The sequence below is a fragment of the Moschus berezovskii genome, chromosome 5, assembly GCF_049115385.1.
Source record: "Moschus berezovskii isolate FMDL1 chromosome 5, NW_MosBer_1.0, whole genome shotgun sequence".
Taxonomy (NCBI): Eukaryota; Metazoa; Chordata; class Mammalia; order Artiodactyla; family Moschidae; genus Moschus; species Moschus berezovskii.
This window is the reverse complement of record NC_142464.1, coordinates 70,137,211-70,156,533: the sequence shown is the minus strand read 5'-3', so window position 1 is coordinate 70,156,533 and position 19,323 is coordinate 70,137,211. Positions and strand designations below refer to the sequence as shown.

The 19,323-nt window shown below is 44.5% G+C and overlaps 1 protein-coding gene across 1 annotated transcript in view; it reads left to right on the top strand.

Annotated features, from left to right (window-relative positions):
- Nucleotides 1–7,307: 7,307 nt before the first annotated feature.
- Nucleotides 7,308–19,323, top strand: part of BEND4 (BEN domain containing 4) — a 31,837-nt gene continuing 19,821 nt past the window's right edge. Inside the window, exons 1-2 of the mRNA XM_055435109.2 lie at nt 7,308–7,797; nt 15,151–15,717. Coding sequence (XP_055291084.2) covers nt 7,308–7,797; nt 15,151–15,717 — 1,057 coding nt within the window. The remainder of the gene's footprint in view (nt 7,798–15,150; nt 15,718–19,323) is intronic.

Sequence of the window (19,323 nt, the reverse complement as noted above, 5' to 3'; positions counted from 1 at the left end):
AAAAGGTAAGATTTCATTCTAAATTGAAGTTAGGGAGAGTACTAAACTTCTTCTGAATAGCCCCAACAGCCAATAGTTAGAAGAAGACAATTTGGGCTTGACATAAGCATAAACTTTTCACTTTCCAAAGCTGTATAAAAAGGAACAACTGCCTCTTGAATATATTCTGCATCTATCTATTTCCTTCCATTGAAGCTAGCACTGCACTGGTCCAAGCAGTTTAAGTTTTCATTTGGACTATTGCCAGAGCCTCCTAAAGTCACCCATTCATCCAACAAGCCTTTCCTGAGCCTCAGCTGTGTGCTAGGTGCTAGTCTAAATGCTGCAGACTCAAGGAACAGAACAGAAACAGAACTTCTACCCTTAAGGAATCTGCATACTACTGACTGGAAGCAAAAAATAAGTGAGTCATTCCTCAGTATTGGTTCCAGGATCCCCTGAAGATACCAAGATCCTCCAATGCTCAAGTAGGTTACATAAAATGGCTGCTCAAGTCTCTGCATTGAAATAGCTGCACAAGTTCCTACATAAAATGGCTACTCAAATCTCTACATAAAATGGCTGCACAAGTCCCATATACAAAATGGCTGTTCAAGACCCTAATTAAAATGGCTTCCCAGGCCCCTTGCATAAAATGGTTACTCAAGTGCCCTCCATAAAATGGCAGTGGTACAGTCAGCTCTGCTGCTGCTGCTGCTAAGTCACTTCAGTCGTGTCCGACTCTGTGTGACCCCATAGATGGAAGCCCACCAGGCTCCCCCGTCCCTGGGATTCTCCAAGCAAGAACACTGGAGTGGGTTGCCATTTCCTTCTCCAATGTGTGAAAGTGAAAAGTGAAAGTGAAGTCGCTCAGTCATGTCCGACCCTTAGCGACCCCACGGACTGCAGCCTACCAGGCTCCTCCATCCATGGGATTTTCTAGGCAACAGTACTGGAGTGGCTTGCCATTGCCTTGGTATCAGTAAATCAAATTTTGAAATTCAGTCCTTGGTTGGTTGAAATCACAGATGGGGAATGCAAGGATATGCAGGGCTGACCGTGTAATATACATGATGTTACAGAGTATAATCTGTATAGCATGACAGACGGTGATGGGTGCTGGATAGAAAAAGAGGTAGGGAGTATGGGGGAAGGGAGGCAGGGCTTCAGTTGTAAATAGGGTGACTAGTGAAGGGCTCATTGAAAAAGAGATACTAGTGCAAAGAATGGAATGAGATAAGGTAGGGAGTTATGCAGACATCTGGAGAAAGAAACCTTTTAAGCAAAAGGAACATTAAAGGTAAGAATCTTGACGCAGGACATTTGGAACCTGGTAAAGCTGAAACTGCAATACTTTGGCCACCTCATGAGACGAGTTGATTCACTGGAAAAGACTCTGATGCTGGGAAGGATTGGGGGCGGGAGGAGAAGGGGACGACAGAGAATGAGATGGCTGGATGGCATCACCGACACTGTGGACATGAGTTTGAGTGAACTCCAGGAGTTGGTGATGGACAGGGAGGCCTGGCGTGCTGTGATTCATGGGGTCGCGAAGAGTTGGACACGACTGAGCGACTGAACTGAACTGAACTGAACTGAAAGACCATTAAGGCTGGAGTGGAGTGAGGGAGGGAGGGGACAGAAGGAATGAGGCCTGAGAGGCAAGGGATGGTTGTAGCTCCTACGGGGACTTTAGCAGGCAATGGCACACTCTGGTTTTACTCTATGGAGGGGAAGACAATGGAGGGCAGTGGAAATACATGATTACATTTTGAAAGGGTTACTCAGTCACTGTTTAGAAAATAAATGCCTCCCTGCTTCCAGTCTGATCCTCTACAGTCCATTGTCCACAAAGCAGAAGGAATCTTTCTAAATACTGTAGAAAGATTCAGAGAAACAAAACTTGCATCTACACTAAAACCTGTACTGGACTATTTAAAACAGCTTTATCTGCAATAGTCCCAAACTGAAAGCAACCAAAATATCCTACAACAGGTGAAGGGTTTAACAAATTGTGGGATATTCCTTGTGGAGTACTAGTCAGCAATGAAAAGGATCAAAATATTGATACAACAACATGGATGGATCTCAAGGGCATTAGAGCAAGTGAAAAATCTCAAAAGATCACATATTGCCTGATTCCACCCTTTGGAGGAAATGGATGAAGGGTACCTGGGACCTCTCTGCACTATTTTTGCACCTTCCTGCGAATCTGTAATTATTTAAAAATAATAAGCTTATTAATAAGTTTATTCTAAAATGAAAAGTTTAGAATCTATAACTGTCAAAATTAAAAGGCTTTTTAAAAAAAGTGTTTCAGGAAGTAAATTGTATTTCATTGGAAAACTGCATTGTCTACGTACAGTACACCTTCCCGTTATCTGAGTCTACTCTTTCATTGTCTTTGAACTATTTTTACAATTTTGGAAAGTTTAGATAACTGATACATACACAAACCGTCCTTTGTGGTAGAGGTTCCCTTCCAGCTGTCACCCACATCCCTCGTGGGAAAACCAACTAACATACACAAAATATTTATGCATTCAATTCAACATTCTTTTTTCCACATCAAATTGTCCTTTGAATACTATGATGGCATTGAGCAAGTTAAATAAAAGCTTTAACATCTGTTCATTTTTATGTATGGCAGTCATGATTTTACCTTTTATGAAAATTATCTTTTAAAATAAATCTGGTCATGTTACTCCCCAGCTTAACTGCCTACAATCTTCCCAACTGCTTTCAGAATGAATCCCAAACATTTCCTCAGATGGATAAGGCCCTGCCCAGCCAGAGCCCAGCCTGACTCTGGGACCTCATCTCCTCACTCTGCCCTTTGCCAGGACACTGGGACTACTGGCCCTTTTTTCAGCTCCCTGAGAACTTCAAGCCTGTTCCTGCCTTATGGCTCCTACAGCTATTGTCCCTCAGACTAAACTGCTCTTCTCACCAGTTCACTTCAGTTCAGTCGCTCAGTCATGTCTGACTCTTTGCGACCCCATGGGCTGCAGCATGCCAGGCTTCCCTGTCCATCACCAACTGTCGGAGTTTACTCAAACCCATGTCCATCGAGTAGGTGAAGCCATCCAACCACCCCATCCTCTGTCATACCCTTCTCCTCCCACCTTCAATCTTTCCCAGCATCAGGGTCTTTTCAAATGAGTCAGTTCTTCGCATCAGGTGGCCGAAGTATTAGTTTCAGCCTCAGCATCAGTCCTTCCAATGAATATTCAGGACTGATTTCCTTTAGATTCTTCTGATGGATGGCTCTTTTTCACGAATAACTCTGAGCTAGATGAGCTGGATGACCTCAAAGAGTTCTTCTCAATCACCCTATCAAAAGTAACATCCCCATGCTGTTTTTTTTAATCATAATTATTTCTATCTGAAATAATAATAATAGTGTTATATATTATATATTATTTAACATTTTAAATATTATTATATAAAATAAGCATAATAATTTATTATACTTTTATAAATATATATTTATTATATAAATATATTAATATCATTCAACTAGCTACTTGATTACTTATAACCTGCCCACCCCAATTCTATCATAAAAGGATCTTGATATTTGGCTCCACTATATCCAGAGCTTACCAGGTGGTGCTATTGGTAAAGAACCTGCCTGCAAACTCAGGAGACTTAAGACATGCGAGTTCAATCCCTGGGTCAGGAGGATCCCCTAGAGAAGGGAAAAGGCAACCCACTCCAGTATTCTTGCCTGGGAAATCCCATGGACAGAGGAACCTGGAGGGCTACAGTCCATGTGGTTTCAACCGAAGCCACTTAGCATGCATATTGTCCACTGCCTAGAAAGATGCCAGGCACATAGTAGGCACTCAATAAATATCTGTTGAATAAATCCCTGGGTGAATGATGCTCCTAGAAGTAGTGAAGTCCTCATCACAGGAGGTAGTTAAACATGGTTTACACAACCACTTGACAGGGTCTTAGTAAAGCTATGAGCATAGGCTCAATCACAAGAATAAAAGACCATTTTGGTCCCTCTAGGACTGTGAGCTTTTGATTCCGTGGCTACCATGCCCTTTCTACTATGCAAATGGGAAAAGTAAAGGAGTATTGCTCAGTCATTTTCCACCGAGTGATAGTACGCACACCCCTGTTCCTGCTGCAATATCATCTCAGCATTAAAATGTTGAAGCTAATCAGACATTTAATTTCAAAGTGGAAGGTCATTATCTTGTCACAAAATTTTATTCCAATTACTTTTTTTTTCTATTATACGAAATGAATTAAAAGTAGCACAAAACATTGGGAGATCAAACAGTCAATCAGAAGCTCATTAAATATCATTGAAATTGGTGCAATAAAAAGCACTTCCCATGGCTGACTTATTATTTAAAAGCTATATTCTGGATGGCTCAAGGAATTGACATGCTGCCAGTCAAAAAATCACCCTATCCATAAATAGCCACTTGGCTTTTTAAAAGTTCACTATCTTTTTTTTTAAGTAAGAGTAAATATATAAAAAGATTTAAAGCATGGGTGTAATTACCATCCTGTCAGCCCCTGAGACCCCAAAGAGAGGATATCAGCAAAATCACTATCTGATAATTTGGACTAAAATTTACAGCAAGATGCTTACAAAAGTGCTGCCGGTGATTTTATAAACATTTCAATATATTACATTTACATACAATACTCAGGTAGGTACAACCCCATGCAGGGAACAGTGGTCACTTACAATTTTAAAATTGAGTTCAACTCCACACTTGGGAGTAAATGCCCATTTCATTTTCTAAAACGTGATTATTAAGCACTTCATTTTTCTATGGATCTAAAAGCTGGTCATTTTAAAAATTCTAATATTTTTCCTCTAGGGTTTCTTTTTATTTTTTTAGCTAAACCACTAATTTCACCATTCAGTTTTATAGAAACATCCACTTTTCAACACACAGAATGGCAGATCCTTTTCATTGGCAAACTATAACAACAGAAGTACTGTTCCCAGTCTCTTAAGGTGCTTAAGTGGTGAGGCTCATACAAATTAAAAATACGTAAGAGAAGAAAAAGCTCCCAGGTATAGGAAATTATTTCTCCAGTAGTAGAACTGATGAATTTCTCCCCTCTAACCACCCCTCTCCCCCACCTACTCACACTGGCACCACCCAATTTCTTTTCAAAAGCCAGGACTTATTGGCAAATTATCTGGGAGTAAAGTGGGAGGAAAACATTTCAATGAAAAATTCAGAACTGCTTTATAGAAAGAAAAGTGTAGGGAGGTTTGTTATCATTTATTTCCTCCAGTGTATCATTCAATTTCAGCTGTCTCACCTCTGAGAAGAAGCTCCCCCATTTTTCACTTATGTGCCTAAGAAACATCTCCCTGGCATCTCATTCTCTTTCCCTGTCTTTCACCAGCATTTCATTATTTCTTAACTGTCCCTCTCATGCTTGTCTCCCTTTTTCTGACTGATCCACGTGTCCTCATTTAGCAGTTTTCAGAAGCCAGGGAGAAACGTTGCAAATAATGTTAAATATGATTAATATCTTGAATTCCTTGAAATATGACATGCATGAGTTACAATGAAACCTCTTTTATTTCCCCATGAAATGCTTTTGCATAATGAGAAAGAAAATGTCCTCTATGCCCTAATCAGCCCTGACAGTTCCTGGACTCCCAAATACTTTTATTTATGGCATTATTTATTTCATCTCTAATAAATGGAGGGGAGAAAACCGCAGCAGAATCTGAGGAGGCCGCAGGAGAGAGGGAGACTATGGAGGGTGGAAGAACGCAGAAGGTGATCCTGCAAAGAGAGAGAAGGTTTCCAGAGGAAGGTAAGTCTGGCGAATGAGAGTCCAAGGTCCTCAACCCGGAGAAGAAGAAAATAGGTCACTTTTCCAAGACTAAAAGGAAAGCTCTGAAAAGGAAACTAACTTCACAGTGGAGAGATGACAGTCACACATCAAGGAGGAGACGTACCCAGAATTCTAACCTGGAGAGTGAAGAGTGAAGGCTAGAAACCAAACCTGGGAGGGAGCTGCTGATGTTGGAGTTGACCAAGAGGAGGGGTGATTTGTTCCCAAAGTGGCTGGGAGAAGCCAGGACAGTCCTCTAGATTTGAAGACATCTCTAGACCATGGGATCCTTCTCTGAACCACAGAGGCGCTTCCCTCATTCAAACAACTACTGAAATTGTGCGTCGTCCAGAAACCCTGCCCTGGGGGCCCCAGACACAGTGAGGACCTGCCTGGGCAACGCAGAGAGCCAGAGCTTTTGGGCAATCTTGGTCCAACAAGGACACACACCCACACACACACCAAATGATATTGTTGCGAGTATCTAATCACCATCGCCAAAGGGGGTATCAGGTCGTATTTTTTCCCCTAAATTGCAGAGTCTACCTGCTACAAGAAGTGAGAATTTGCATATCTGAGTACATCTGTGCAACTCAGCCACACACTTGAGTATCTGACTTTGGGCAATTTCCTCAAAGAGCCTCAGTTTTCTCATCTGTAGAATGGGGAAACGGATTCTTTTATGCCCTCTTATAGGAATGTAATGAAACAATGTAAAAGTCTGACGCTTTGTGTGCTCTCAGGACAGCCTGAACTCGAAGGCCATGAGTTGGATATAGACAAAAGCCCCTCGGCGCGCAAACAACTCGCAGCAACCTGGGTCAAGCCTTCAAGATGTTCTTTTCAGAAGGCTGGCGGAGCAATTTCCCATAGGCAGAAGTGCGCGGTGTATCATCTTCCCAAGGTACACACGCACTCCAGCTACGCCGCCCCGCCCCAACTACTCCCAGCTGGGTGCAACCCGAGAGTTTGGGGTCGTGCAGGGGGCGCCAAGAGCTCCTTCCTAAAACTGGGCCCCGCCCATAACAGCAGGAGCCTCAAGTGCCCGGGGCTCCGAAGTCTCGTCCCGGCCAGAACCTCGCGCTGTTACCAGGACGCCCTCGGGGTCCCGGCTCTTTCCCTCCCTTCCCCCGTCGGAGGCGCACACGGGGCTCGGCGACCACGCGGGCGGCAGCGGCTGCACCAGGCTCCGCCCCCGCCCCCATTATCATTAGCAGATATTACCCTAAACACTTGCTCTTTACCTCCTTTCTCCCTCCAGGCATTGGCGAGGCAGCCTGTCAATCAGCGCTCGGGCGGCAGCCCCCCGCGCAGGGGTTCGGCGATGCCAGGCTTCGCGACAGGCGGCGGCGGTGACGGCGGCCGCGGCACAGACACCCACCCTCCCACACGCGCGCACCCGGGCAGAGCCGGCGGGCGGGCGGCAGCCGCATCCTCGGAGCCCGGCGCCGGGCGCCGAGGGGGCGTGCGGCCGGGAAGCGGCCGGGAGGAGGAGGATGGAGGAAGAGATGCAGCCGGCAGAGGAGGGGCCCAGTGTCCCCAAAATCTACAAGCAGCGCGGCCCCTACAGCGTCCTCAAGACGTTCCCCGGCAAGAGGCCCGCGCTGGCCAAGCGCTACGAGCGACCCACCCTGGTGGAGCTGCCGCACGTGCGGCCGCCCCCGCCGCCCTTCGCCCCGCACGCCGCGGGCTGCAGCAGCAGCAGCGAGCCGCCGCCGCCGCCGCCGCCGCAGCAGCAGTTCCAGGCGCAGGGATCGTTCCCCCCCGGGCCCGGCCGGGCCAGCGCCGCCGCGTCGTCGTCGTCTCCGTCCGGCACGCCCGCCGCGTCCCAGGGCCACCTGAGGACGGCGGCGCCGCCGCCCGCCGTCCCCGCCGCGTCATCGTCCTCTTCTTTCGCCGCCGTCGTCAGGTACGGGTCGAGCCCGGCGGCCGCGGCGGGCAGCAGCAGCACGGGCGGCGACGGCGCCAGTCTGGAGCTCAGCGCAGGTACCAACTCTCGGGCGCAACTTTCCGGCCCGCCACGACCGGCGGGGAGGGGTGGGGCCCCTGGAGGGAGAAGCCCAGGGACCGCGGACAGCCCGCCGCGCGCTGGGCCCCGCGGAAGGGCCGCGAGGGGACAGCGGGGGCGCGGAGGGGGCGCGCACCCCGCCTGAGGGAGGATTCGGCCGTCCGAGCGCAGCGCGGGGGCCTCCACGCGCGGGCGGCAACTTGTGCGCTTCCCGGCCGCCGCGTCCCGGGCTTCCGACGGCGCGCGCGCGCATCCTAACAGGTGTCTCCGCCGCTCGCAGCCCGCTCGGCGCCCGGGGAACGCGGCGGTGGCGCTGGGCGACCCGGCTGGGCCGGCGGTGGAGCCGGGGGCTGCGAGTGGGGGCGGGACACCCTCGGGTGGCAGCGGCGGCCGCTCCGGCAGGAGCTGGCGGTAGCCGGCGACTCCCGGGGAAGCCCTCTCTTTGCTCTCTGCGGCTTCACTTTTTCCTTCTGCCTCTTCCCTTTCTCTCCCTCTCCCCCCTCCATTTGCTTTTCCTCCTCTTTCCTTCGCGTCTGCTCTCTGCTTCTCTTGCTCCCTCGCTGTGTCGCGGTCACTCAGCGGGCCCTAGGGCTGTTTGGTGTTTTCTGCGCGAGCGCGCGCGCTCTCTGCCCCTGTTCCCACCCACCCTAGGGTCCCCGGGGGGGCTGGACGACGCGGGGCTCCCCCGGCACCGGTCCCGCGGGCGGGGCGGGCGGCCGCGACTTCAGGGACGGAGGCTCCCGCGCCGCCCCCAGCCCCGAGAACCCCCGGCGCTCTAGGGCCCGCCGCCCGCCCTCCCCGCGCCGGGTGGGCGCTGCTGCACGCCGTCATCCCGCGCCTCTCGAGCTTCCTGGGCCCGGGCCCCTCAGAAATGCCTTTCGGGGAGCACTCACCCCCGGGTACGAGACTTCTGGGAAAAGCCGGCCCTCCTGCCCAGCTGCGGGGAGGGAGGCGGGCTGATGGAGAGGCCGCAGCCTGGGGCCTGTGCCCAAGGGTGCTCTCTGCTCCCTGAGGACGCGCAGCCCCGTTTATCCCGCTCCTCGGAACTGAAAAGTTCCTGCTCAGGCCTTTTACGGCACTTTGGAGCCCTCCGAATCCTGCATATAGGTGAATCCAAAGGTGGTTGGTTGGTTGTTTTCTCTAATGAAAATAGGAGTATTGTCTTGAAATGAGTTATAGAACCCTAATCTCATGTTCTGTTGTTTGTCAATATTTTGACACATGAAGGATTGGTTTTGAGAAAGAAAATCTAATTGCAGGTTATAGTGAAGACTTGTCCTGTCACATCCCTCACTGATTTGGAGGGGTTCTTGTGTGGATGTCCTCATTGTTTGCAAGAGGTGTTTTTTTTTTCCTGTATTTATATTCTGCTGTGCTTTTGTATTCGTTACGCTATCCTACTTTCATTTTCGTCATTTTTCTAGAGTTTTCCCCCTTCCTTAGTGAAGTTTGTGTGCTTTCTGGGTTTTGTTTCTGATTTTCTTATAAACTACTTCATGGTCATTCCTTGTTAATTTTCTAGCTCTGCTTTCTTGTTCAGAAGTTTGGGTCTTTTTCCCATATTCTGTACTCTGCATACTCCTTTGCACAGCCTCCAAGCCATCGTGTTCATTGGGCTTTCCCCCTCTCAGCGCCCACTTCAGTCTTCAATCTCGTCTTGCTTTCTCCTTTTAGACTTTGCTGACTGTCTTTCAGCCTTCTACCTTTTTTAAGACAGTATAAGTCTGCCCCCTTTCATTTCCTTGTTCATCCATAGTTTTAACCTTGCTTTTTCCTGCCATTTTTCCTGTATTCTGTTTTCTGCACCACTTGCTATCATTTCCAGAGTCCCTTCTACTCTGGCAGTTTCCCCACTCTTACTCATAAAGAGTTTTTGTTGTTGTTTTTCCTTCTTACCTTGTTCTGAATGTCCTCTCTCGGTGTTTACACTGATGTCCTGCTAGTCTCTGTCCCGAGGTGGAAATCATGTCACTGAATCTAAAAGAATGAAAAGGAGCTTGCTGATGCTCCTCAAATTCCCTGTATTTCTTATTTCCCTTTATTTTCAACATTTTTTCTTATATTTTTTAAGAGAGCCCATGGAGTGGTAAGCTTGGTAGCCCCAAGAATAGAATGCCATGTGCTTGTTGGAAAGACAGGAATTGGGATGTAGGTTTCCTCCTCGCAGTAAGGAAAATCAGTCCAGTTCAGTGGCTCAGTCGTGTGACCCCATGGACTGCGGCACACCAGGCTTCCCTGTCCATCACCAACTCCGGGAGCTTGCTCAAACTCATGTCCATTGAGTTGGTGACATCCAACCATCTCATCCTCCGTCATCCCCGTCTCCTGCCTTCAGTGTTTCCCAGCGTCAGGGTCTTTTCCAGTGAGTCAGTTCTTGGCAAATGGTCAGGGGCAAAAAAAAAAAAAAAAGACCTTAGTACTAGTCATCATGAATTGTGGTCATAATATTAATCACTGGGGACAAAGCCATCTCTTAACCGGCACAGTGATGTGAGTGGCCCTCAGAAGGACAGGCACCTGAAGAGATGATTGGCTCTTTGAGGAACTAGTGGTTCCACTTTGAACCAATAAGCATGTGTGCCCAGACAGCCATGTAAGCATACTTGGTGGAGTGGAGGTAGGGGTGGTGATTTGCTTGTTGCACCCTCACTACTGTGTTATTGCAATGTCTCAGGCCACCTGGTAAACTGAAAATAATCAAAACATCAATGAGATGAAATAAGTGAAGGATGGAAGAGAGATAACTGAGTGTCCAGGGTAAATGCTGTGAAAAGATGAAAGGGTTGAAATGAACCTTATTTGCCATTAAGGGCCATAAACCATTGAGAGGAGACACGTAATTTAAAATAGATTTTTCAGTGTTCTTATAAAATCTCCTGAAGAGAATAATTTTCCTTAAAAGGGGTAATATACCATGGTTCTGAAAGCATATTTTTCCTCTGTGGGAGGCTTAGAGTTAAAACCCACGTAGATCTTGATATGCAGCCTAAATTTGGCATCAGGAAATGGGAAATTGCATCTTTAAGCAGAGTACAATCAAAAATGAATTACAATAAATCCTATATAATTGCATAGGTCATTCTCTTTAATGAGATTTTATTAACCTGACTGTCAAGCTTTTGAGTCAGGCAGATATTTTATCTTCTTCAACTGATAAAAGTGTCAGCTATAAACCACCATATAAATATTCATAAATCTACACATCTGTGGCAGCCTATCAGCATCATTCTTTTGGACATTAAAAGCATTCTAATTACTTTCTGTCTAGCAGAGCTGAAATGCTGCCTGTTATAGTATGTGCTTGGCAGGCATGATTGCTTTTGTTTGCCATCACAAATAGCAGCATCCTATTTTATATACCGATGGTCCAGAAAATATTCAGGGATTGACTGAGCAGGATGAATATTAGGAAGCACCATCTGGTTTTGATAGCACCGAGTATATTAACTCATCTGTTAATTTTTGACACATCATTGATTTATTTATTTAGAAAAATTGCATCCTGTTTTGCTGTGTTGATGTTTGCCATTAGGGAAAAAAAAAAATCTGATGGCTTTTTTTTTTTTTTTTTAGACATACAGTAGTTCATTGATTTAAGAACAGGATGATGCTTCCAGAGATGCTTTCATTTTGTAACTTCTATTTTCTATGCCACTAAGTCCTCTCATAGAAAGAAGTTATATTATTTTAAGAAAATCATCTATTTTGAGCTACTTGGAAATCCTTTTGGTCGATTATAATAAATATATGGATACATGGTAGTATAGGTCACAGAAATTTTTTTCTGCTTCTCCATTTTTAATATTAATATATTTCACCCTTCACTGGGCTAAAATCAAAAGGTTACCACTAATCTTGACTACTGTGATCTCCTTCATAGAAACAGAATACTCTTGGGGATCTACTGTGATGGGCAAATTCCATTCAAGGCTTTACTTACAAAGAAGGATGTTAAAGTGGGGAGCCTGTGTTTGATTGCTGAGTTCCCATCCCTCTTCACTTATCAGATTTAGGATGGATTAAACCTCTTAAATTCTAAAGAATTTCTAGAAATGACTTTTTGAATTACAAAGATAATCATGGGTTCAGATTCTGGAATCTGACTAGGCACAATTTGCAACATGATGTTATCTCCCAACAGGTTTCACAAGCAAAATAAATTTGAGAAACTTGGTCATTTTAGAGTACTTTATGATTGTGATTTTTTAAAAACATTTTTTGATCTTTCATTTTAGAGAAGTTAGGGATAAAGTAGATTGTGTTAAAGCCTCTCTGTAATCTGTTGACTTTGTACTTCCCTTGCTGTCACTTGAGTAGAACATTATGTGGCTAGTGGCGGGGGAAAAGTTCAAAAAATTTAGAATATACGTTCACACTTTGCTCAATTAAGAATCATGGATCAGTATGTCATATAACTGTGTTCATATGAAAACAGAACTTTTCTCCATTTCTTAGCAATAAGAGGCATCACACAGTACCTGCATATCTAATTATATTCTGTCTGGAAAGGTGAAGTATTGCTAGCTGCAATATGTGTTAAGTGGAAAGATTTGCTGTTTTCCACCAAGTATGATAGTAACATTTTTTATCGCACTCTTCAATGTATTGACATAAAATACTATTCAAATATTATAAGGTAATGAAAAGAAGAAAATTCAGCCTTTTAATGGCTACAGTGGCTATTTTTACATATTTCAATTCTGAGAACAAATTCTGAATAAAACATTGGAAAAACTGCAGGCAGGAACTGTTTTATGGCTGTTACTATTCTCTGATGTTCTGAATGCACTTTAATACATTATCTTCATAATATAACATAATCCATAATGACTTTTTCTCAACATATTACGAGTTTATCCTTCAGTTAAGAAAACAAATCATGCTTGTCTATACATCATATTTTTTTCCCCTTAATATCTATACTGTAATGTGATTTATCAATATTCAGACAACTGAACTCCTTTTAGGTCACTGGACAAATATATTCAAGCTGTTCTTTCGAAGCACTTCTGTTTTAGTCTTTCATATTTTGTTTCTTTTATCAAGGTTATATTAAAGGTGTATAGGCTATGAATTGATCAGGACTATTCTGATTAAAATGCAAACAGTAAATGCAACTTCAGGTCTGGAATGGGATTATAGGATTAAATGAATGAAAACTGCTTGTGTGCCAGAATTGAGAGTCCCCAGTCAATATTGTCCTTTGATTTTACTAATAAACAAAAACCCGGGAGTAAAAAATGAGAATGCAACATCTTAAACCTCCCCACTTGTATGGTTCAGCTATTTACTTTCTGATTTATTCGGTTTTGCTCATTGTAAAATATAATACCCAACTATTTGAAATCTTTCTCCATTACATTTCAGTTCAAATCATGAGCTCATTTCTTCCTTTCCACCTGGCTGGGGGCAGAGTCATCATGACTAACAGTGTTTGGTGTAGGAAAGATAGTTCCCATATACACATCCCTTTTTCTCCAAAGTAGCAAGCCAAGTTTATCTCGGCTGCTACCTGGGTCAAGTTCCTGGCCCATCAGTCATCTCTAGCCTAACACTATACCTGGCATCTAGTTCTTTCTTCAGCACTCAAAGTAATTGTGGTTAAAAAAACAGGCCTGTGCCTAATATTTGTGGGATTCAGGGTAAGAATACAAATGCTGTAAACTAAGATACTATTTTATCTACAAGAGTCCCCCGCATGTATTCAGTAAATATTTCTTGAGATACTCTGCTGGCCCTCAAGCACCAGTCCACTCGTGGAATATACAGTCTCTTAGGTCTCTGCTGAGCTGAAGAGTACTGGCCTCTGTGGTCTGACTTATCATTTTTCCAGAGGGATTTAGGAATGGTAGCATTTTATAGATTTGGGAGATGTGAGGGGTGCTTCCTGTATACTCTGGGCCTTAGATAAATTATTAAATAGTTAGAAAAGGAGACTTGTACCCCCTCCCTGATACCTTAGTTACTTTAGGACGACTAGTGAGAAAAAACTAAGAAGAGCATGAAGTACTGCATGGAGGTGTCTGAAGGTTGGTTTTGCTGGTCATTTACCTGGGTTTTCTAGAGAAATACAATTTTCTTAAATCACAATTATCCTAGTTGTCCCCAAAGAAACCCTTGAGCATCTCACCATTTTTCACTTTTAAAGGTCTTTTTTTCTCAGTAAAAGATAGCGCTAGACAACATTTCCAGGGACAACAAGTGACTAGCTTCAGCGTCAGTCCTTCAGTGACTAGTTGTATTTATATAATAAACAATAGATGTTGGCATCTAGAATCTACAGTATTTTGTTTGTCGTCACTATTTTACATAGAGGGGAGAGGAAATAAGAGGCACCCTCATTGCCAAATATCTCTCTCTGGGTATTCATAAATTGCCCATTCTGGGTGGCGGTTTACAAAGAAGAGAATGTTCACTTAGCATTTATGTTTAGGGTGAATTTTCAGAACCCTTAGACTGACAGCATTGAGTCACATTTTCACAATATTGACCGGGACCGGGGAGGGGGAAGGGTGGCCTTTCCATATTTTCTCTTTTTGAGGTGAACTGATTGCTTTCTATTAGTTTTTTGCTTTCCACTGATTGACAGTTAATATGCTTTGAAATACATCTATGGAAACCACCTGGCCCTCTCTGTACGTGCCAGTTAAGAGGTTTGGTGGGAGAAGCCCTAAGAGGGGCACTGTTGCTTTTCAGATGCTGCTGCTATAGATCAGGCTAAGTTATCAGATAAAGTAAAAGAGAACCCAGGTGTTGGATGACACAGTCTTACTTTGGGGCTTCTCCTCATTTGCCTCACAGGCCCACTCCTCTCCTTGTTTTATCTTAGATGTTTAGTGAGCACTTGACAAACACTTCTTGTTCTCCAGTTTGCATCTGGGAGCAACGTACTCTCAGTGGGGATTGTATCAGCTGATTAATAGCAAGGGCATGAGGGCACTCCAGAAATAGCAGTAATGATTGCTGTAAGCTCCCCTGTCAATGAGGAGTTGAGTCTGCAGGGCTGGCTTGATTCATTAGAGTGAGAATATTAATGAAGCCAAAGGTGTAAGTTCAGAGCTGTGCAGGCCAGTCAGTGCCGTAGAGAAGGGTCTCCATTCGGTGCCCCAGTCCCATCCAGCCATTTCCCAGAATCGAGTTGGGGTGGCTCATCAGGAACAGTAGGAAGCTGTACATCCAGGTACATGTGGATTCACTGTGTCATATTGGTGTGCGGCAGAGAGTGGAAGTCCATGTTTCTGACATTTTTGAATGTTGAACTCCAAGTAGGGGACCCTGTTTGTCCCTTGTCTTGGCTGTCAGTCTCTGACGTGTCTTCTCCTCTGTTTCAGAGAGTCGTATGATCTTGGACGCTTTTGCTCAACAATGCAGCCGAGTCCTTAGCCTCTTAAATTGTGGAGGCAAACTTCTAGACTCCAACCATTCTCAGTCCATGATATCTTGTGTGAAGCAGGAAGGCTCAAGTTACACTGAAAGACAGGAACCATGTCCTGTTGGCAAAGGAGTCCACAGTCAGACCTCAGACAGTTTAGACATTGAGATGCAATATATGCAAAGGAAGCAACAAACTTCTGCATTTTTGAGAGTTTTCACTGACTCCCTGCAAAATTACCTGCTCTCAGGGAGCTTTCCAACTCCACACACCTCCTCGGTCAGCGAGTGTGGCCACCTGGCAGATGTGGATCCCCTGTCAGCATCACCCGTGCACACGCTAGGTGGCTGGGCCTCCCCAGCAACGTCTGAATCCCACGGCCACCCATCATCTTCTACACTGCCTGAGGAGGAGGAGGAGGAGGAAGAGGAAGGCTACTGTCCCCGATGCCAAGAGCTGGAGCAGGAGGTGATTTCACTGCAGCAAGAAAATGAAGAGCTCAGAAGAAAGTTGGAGAGCATCCCAGGTACCCTGCCCTGTTATTTAAAAGCCACTTGCCACTCATTTCTTTCCGTTGTCCCGTTTGTGTGTGTTTGTGCATGTGTATATGTTTGTGTAGCTTTTGGTGTTGTCTGTTGGAACCAGTGATGTAGACAAGTTGGAAAAACAGACATGGCACTTTTAGTCTGCCAGTGCCAAACAAATTTCAGATTGAGCTGCTAGTCTTGTTCTGTGTTTAAGTCACAGTCCTCTAGGGTATAGACCTGAAGACTATAGTCCTATTAAAAGATGTCTCCATTGATAAAAACATGATTCCAAGATGTAGTGCAATGAGATTGAAATAGGCCATGTGCTGTAGGCTTGAGTTTTCTTCAAAAAGTGATCCTGTTCCTTTTAAATAGCTTTTGTATCTGTAAAGATTTTGATGTATGTGCTTTATCAGTCTGTGATAGAAATTGAAATGAAGTGACACCTACAAAGGCAGTTCTCAGAGAACAAATTGTCTCTTCTATTCCATTAATCTCTCGCCTTTCTTATTAAGTTTCAACAGGTGTGGTTTCTTTAGCATGCAAACTCCCCTTACAGTTAACAGGCAACTGTGAACTAAAAGGAATAGCTCAAAGATAGGCTAATCCCAAACTAGTTATGCTCCTGGCTAAACATGAGGCATTCACTGCCTCTTAGAGACACTAGATTTGCAGAGTAGTAAAGTCATCTTTATGTCAAGATCTTCTGTGGGTGGGAAAGCAATTTTTACCTCATTTGGGAAGGCTCTGATTTTGCGTGTAGTTTTGAGTTCATTGCTACATGTCTGTGGCTTTGCAGAGAGACTGGCGCAATATTGTAAATCAGCTATATTTCAGGGTTTTTTTTTTTTTTTAATTGAAAAAAAGAATATATTGCAATGCTAAATAAATAAAAGACAGGAAAAACTTTTTTATAGGAATTCTCTGACTGTCCAGTGGTTAGGATTCTGTACTTTCACTGCCAAGGATTTGGGTTCAATCCCTTGTCTGGGAACTAAGATCCCACAAGCTGCAAGGAATGGCCAAAAAAGCAAGAGGCATTAAAACCTTTTTAATCATGCAGCCCATTGATAAAAAATTTTGACCATGTATCCACCAATGTACACATCCATTGATTACTTACATGCATGTACTATTAGACCATTCGGGTGTGACTTAAATCAAATCCCTTATGACTATACAGTGGAAGTGAGAAATAGATTTAAGGGACTAGATCTGATAGATAGAGTAGAGTGCCTGATGAACTATGGACGGAGGTTCGTAACATTGTACAGGAGACAGGGATCAAGACCATCCCCATGGAAAGAAATGCAAAAAAGCAAAATGGCTGTCTGAGGAGGCCTTACAAATAGCTATAAAAAGAAGAGAAGCAAAAGGCAAAGGAGAAAAGGAAAGATAAAAGCATCTGAATGCAGAGTTCCAAAGAATAACAAGGAGAGATAAGAAAGCCTTCCTCAGCGATCAATGCAAAGAAATAGAGGAAAACAACAGAATGGGAAAGACTAGAGATCTCAAGAAAATTAGAGATATCAAGGAAACATTTCATGCAAAGATGGGCTTGATAAATGATGTGGAACTAACAGAAGCAGAAGATAGAAGAAGAGGTGGCAAGAATACACAGGAGAACTGTACAAAAAAGATCTTCACGACCCAGCTAATCATGATGGTGTGATCACTCACCTAGAGCCAGACATCCTGGAATGTGAAGTCAATGGGCCTTAGGAAGCATCACTATGAACAAAGGTAGTGGAGGTGATGGAATTCCAGAAAGACAAAGATGATGCTGTGAACGTGCTGCCAGCAAATTTGGAAAACTCAGCAGTGGCCAAAGGACTGGAAAAGGTCAGTCTTCATCCCAATCCCAAAGAAAGGCAATGCCAAAGAAAGTTCAGACTACCGCACAGTTGCACTCATTTCACACACTAGTAAAGTAATGCTCAAAGTTCTCCAAGCCAGGCTTCAGCAGTACGTGAACTGTGAACTTCCAGATGTTCGAGCTGGTTTTAGAAAAGGCAGAGGAACCAGAGATCAAATTGCCAACATCCACTGGATCATCAGAAAAGCAAGAGAGTTCCAGAAAAACATCTACTTCCGCTTCATTGACTATGCCAAAGCCTTTGACTGTGTGGATCACAATAAACTGTGCAACATTCTGAAAGAGATAGGAATCCCAGACCACCTGACCTGCCTCTTAAGAAACCTGTATGCAGCTCAGGAAGCAACAGTTAGAACTGGACATGGAACAACAGACTGGTTCCAAATAGGAAAAGGAGTACGTCAAGGCTGTATGTTGTCACCCTGCTTATTTAACTTATGTGCAAAGTACATCATGAGAAACGCTGGGCTGGAAGAAGCACAAGCTGAAATTAAGATTGCCGGGAGAAATATCAATAACCTCAGATATGCAGATGACACCATCCTTATGGCAGAAAGTGAAGAAAAACTAAAAAGCCTCTTGATGAAAGTGAAAGACGAGAGTGAAAAAGTTGGCTTGAAGCTCAACATCCAGAGAACTGAGATCATGGCATCTGGTCCCATCACTTCATGGGAAATACATGGGGAAACAGTGGAAACAGTGTCAGACTTTATTTTTTGGGGCTCCAAGATCACTCCACTAGGGCTTCCCTAGTGGCTCAGAGGTTAAAGCGTCTGCTTCCAATGCGGGAAATCTGGGTTCGATCCCTAGGTCGGGAAGATCCCCTGGAGAAGGAAATGGCAACCCATTCCAGTATTCTTGCCTGGAGAATCCCATGGACGGAGGAGCCTGATGGGCTACAGTCCACGGGGTCGCAAAGAGTCAGACACGACTGAGCGACCTCACTTACTCACTCATAGGACAAGATCATTTCAGATGCTGATTGCAGCCATGAAATTAAACGACGCTTATTCTTTGGAAGGAAAGTTACAACCAACCTAGACAGCATATTAAAAAGCAGAGACGTTACTTTTCCAACAAAGGTCCGTCTGGTCAAGGCTGTGGTTTTTCCCGTGGTCATGTATGGATGTGAGAGTTGGACTGTGAAGAAAGCTGATCGCCGAAGAATTGATGCTTTTGAACTGTGGTGTTGGAGAAGACTCTTGAGAGTCCCTTGGACTGCAAGGAGATCCACCCAGTCCATCCTAAAGGAGATCAGTCCTGGGTATTCATTGGAAGGACTGATGCTAAAACTGAAACTCCAATTCTTTGGCCACCTCATGTGAAGAGTTGACTCACTGGAAAAGACTGATGCTGGGAGGGATTGGGGGGAGGAGGAGAAGGGAACGACAGAGAATGAGATGGCTGGATGGCATCACTGACTTGATGGACATGAGTTTGAGTGAACTCTGGGAGTTGGTGATGGACAGGGAGGCCTGGCGTGCTGCAATTCGTGGGGTTGCAAAGAGTCAGACACGACTGGGTGACTGAACTTAACTGAAGTACTATACTAATATATTATGTTCAAAGTAAAGCTTCCATAATGCATGTAAAATTTTTAAGGCTTATCCATAAATAGAAATAGAAATTATGTTCTTTTCCTTATTCGATGTCTTTGCATCACACAATTTGGCAGCTTATGTAGAAAGAAGGAAATGTTGACTTAAGTTACCCACTTGTTTATTAGAAG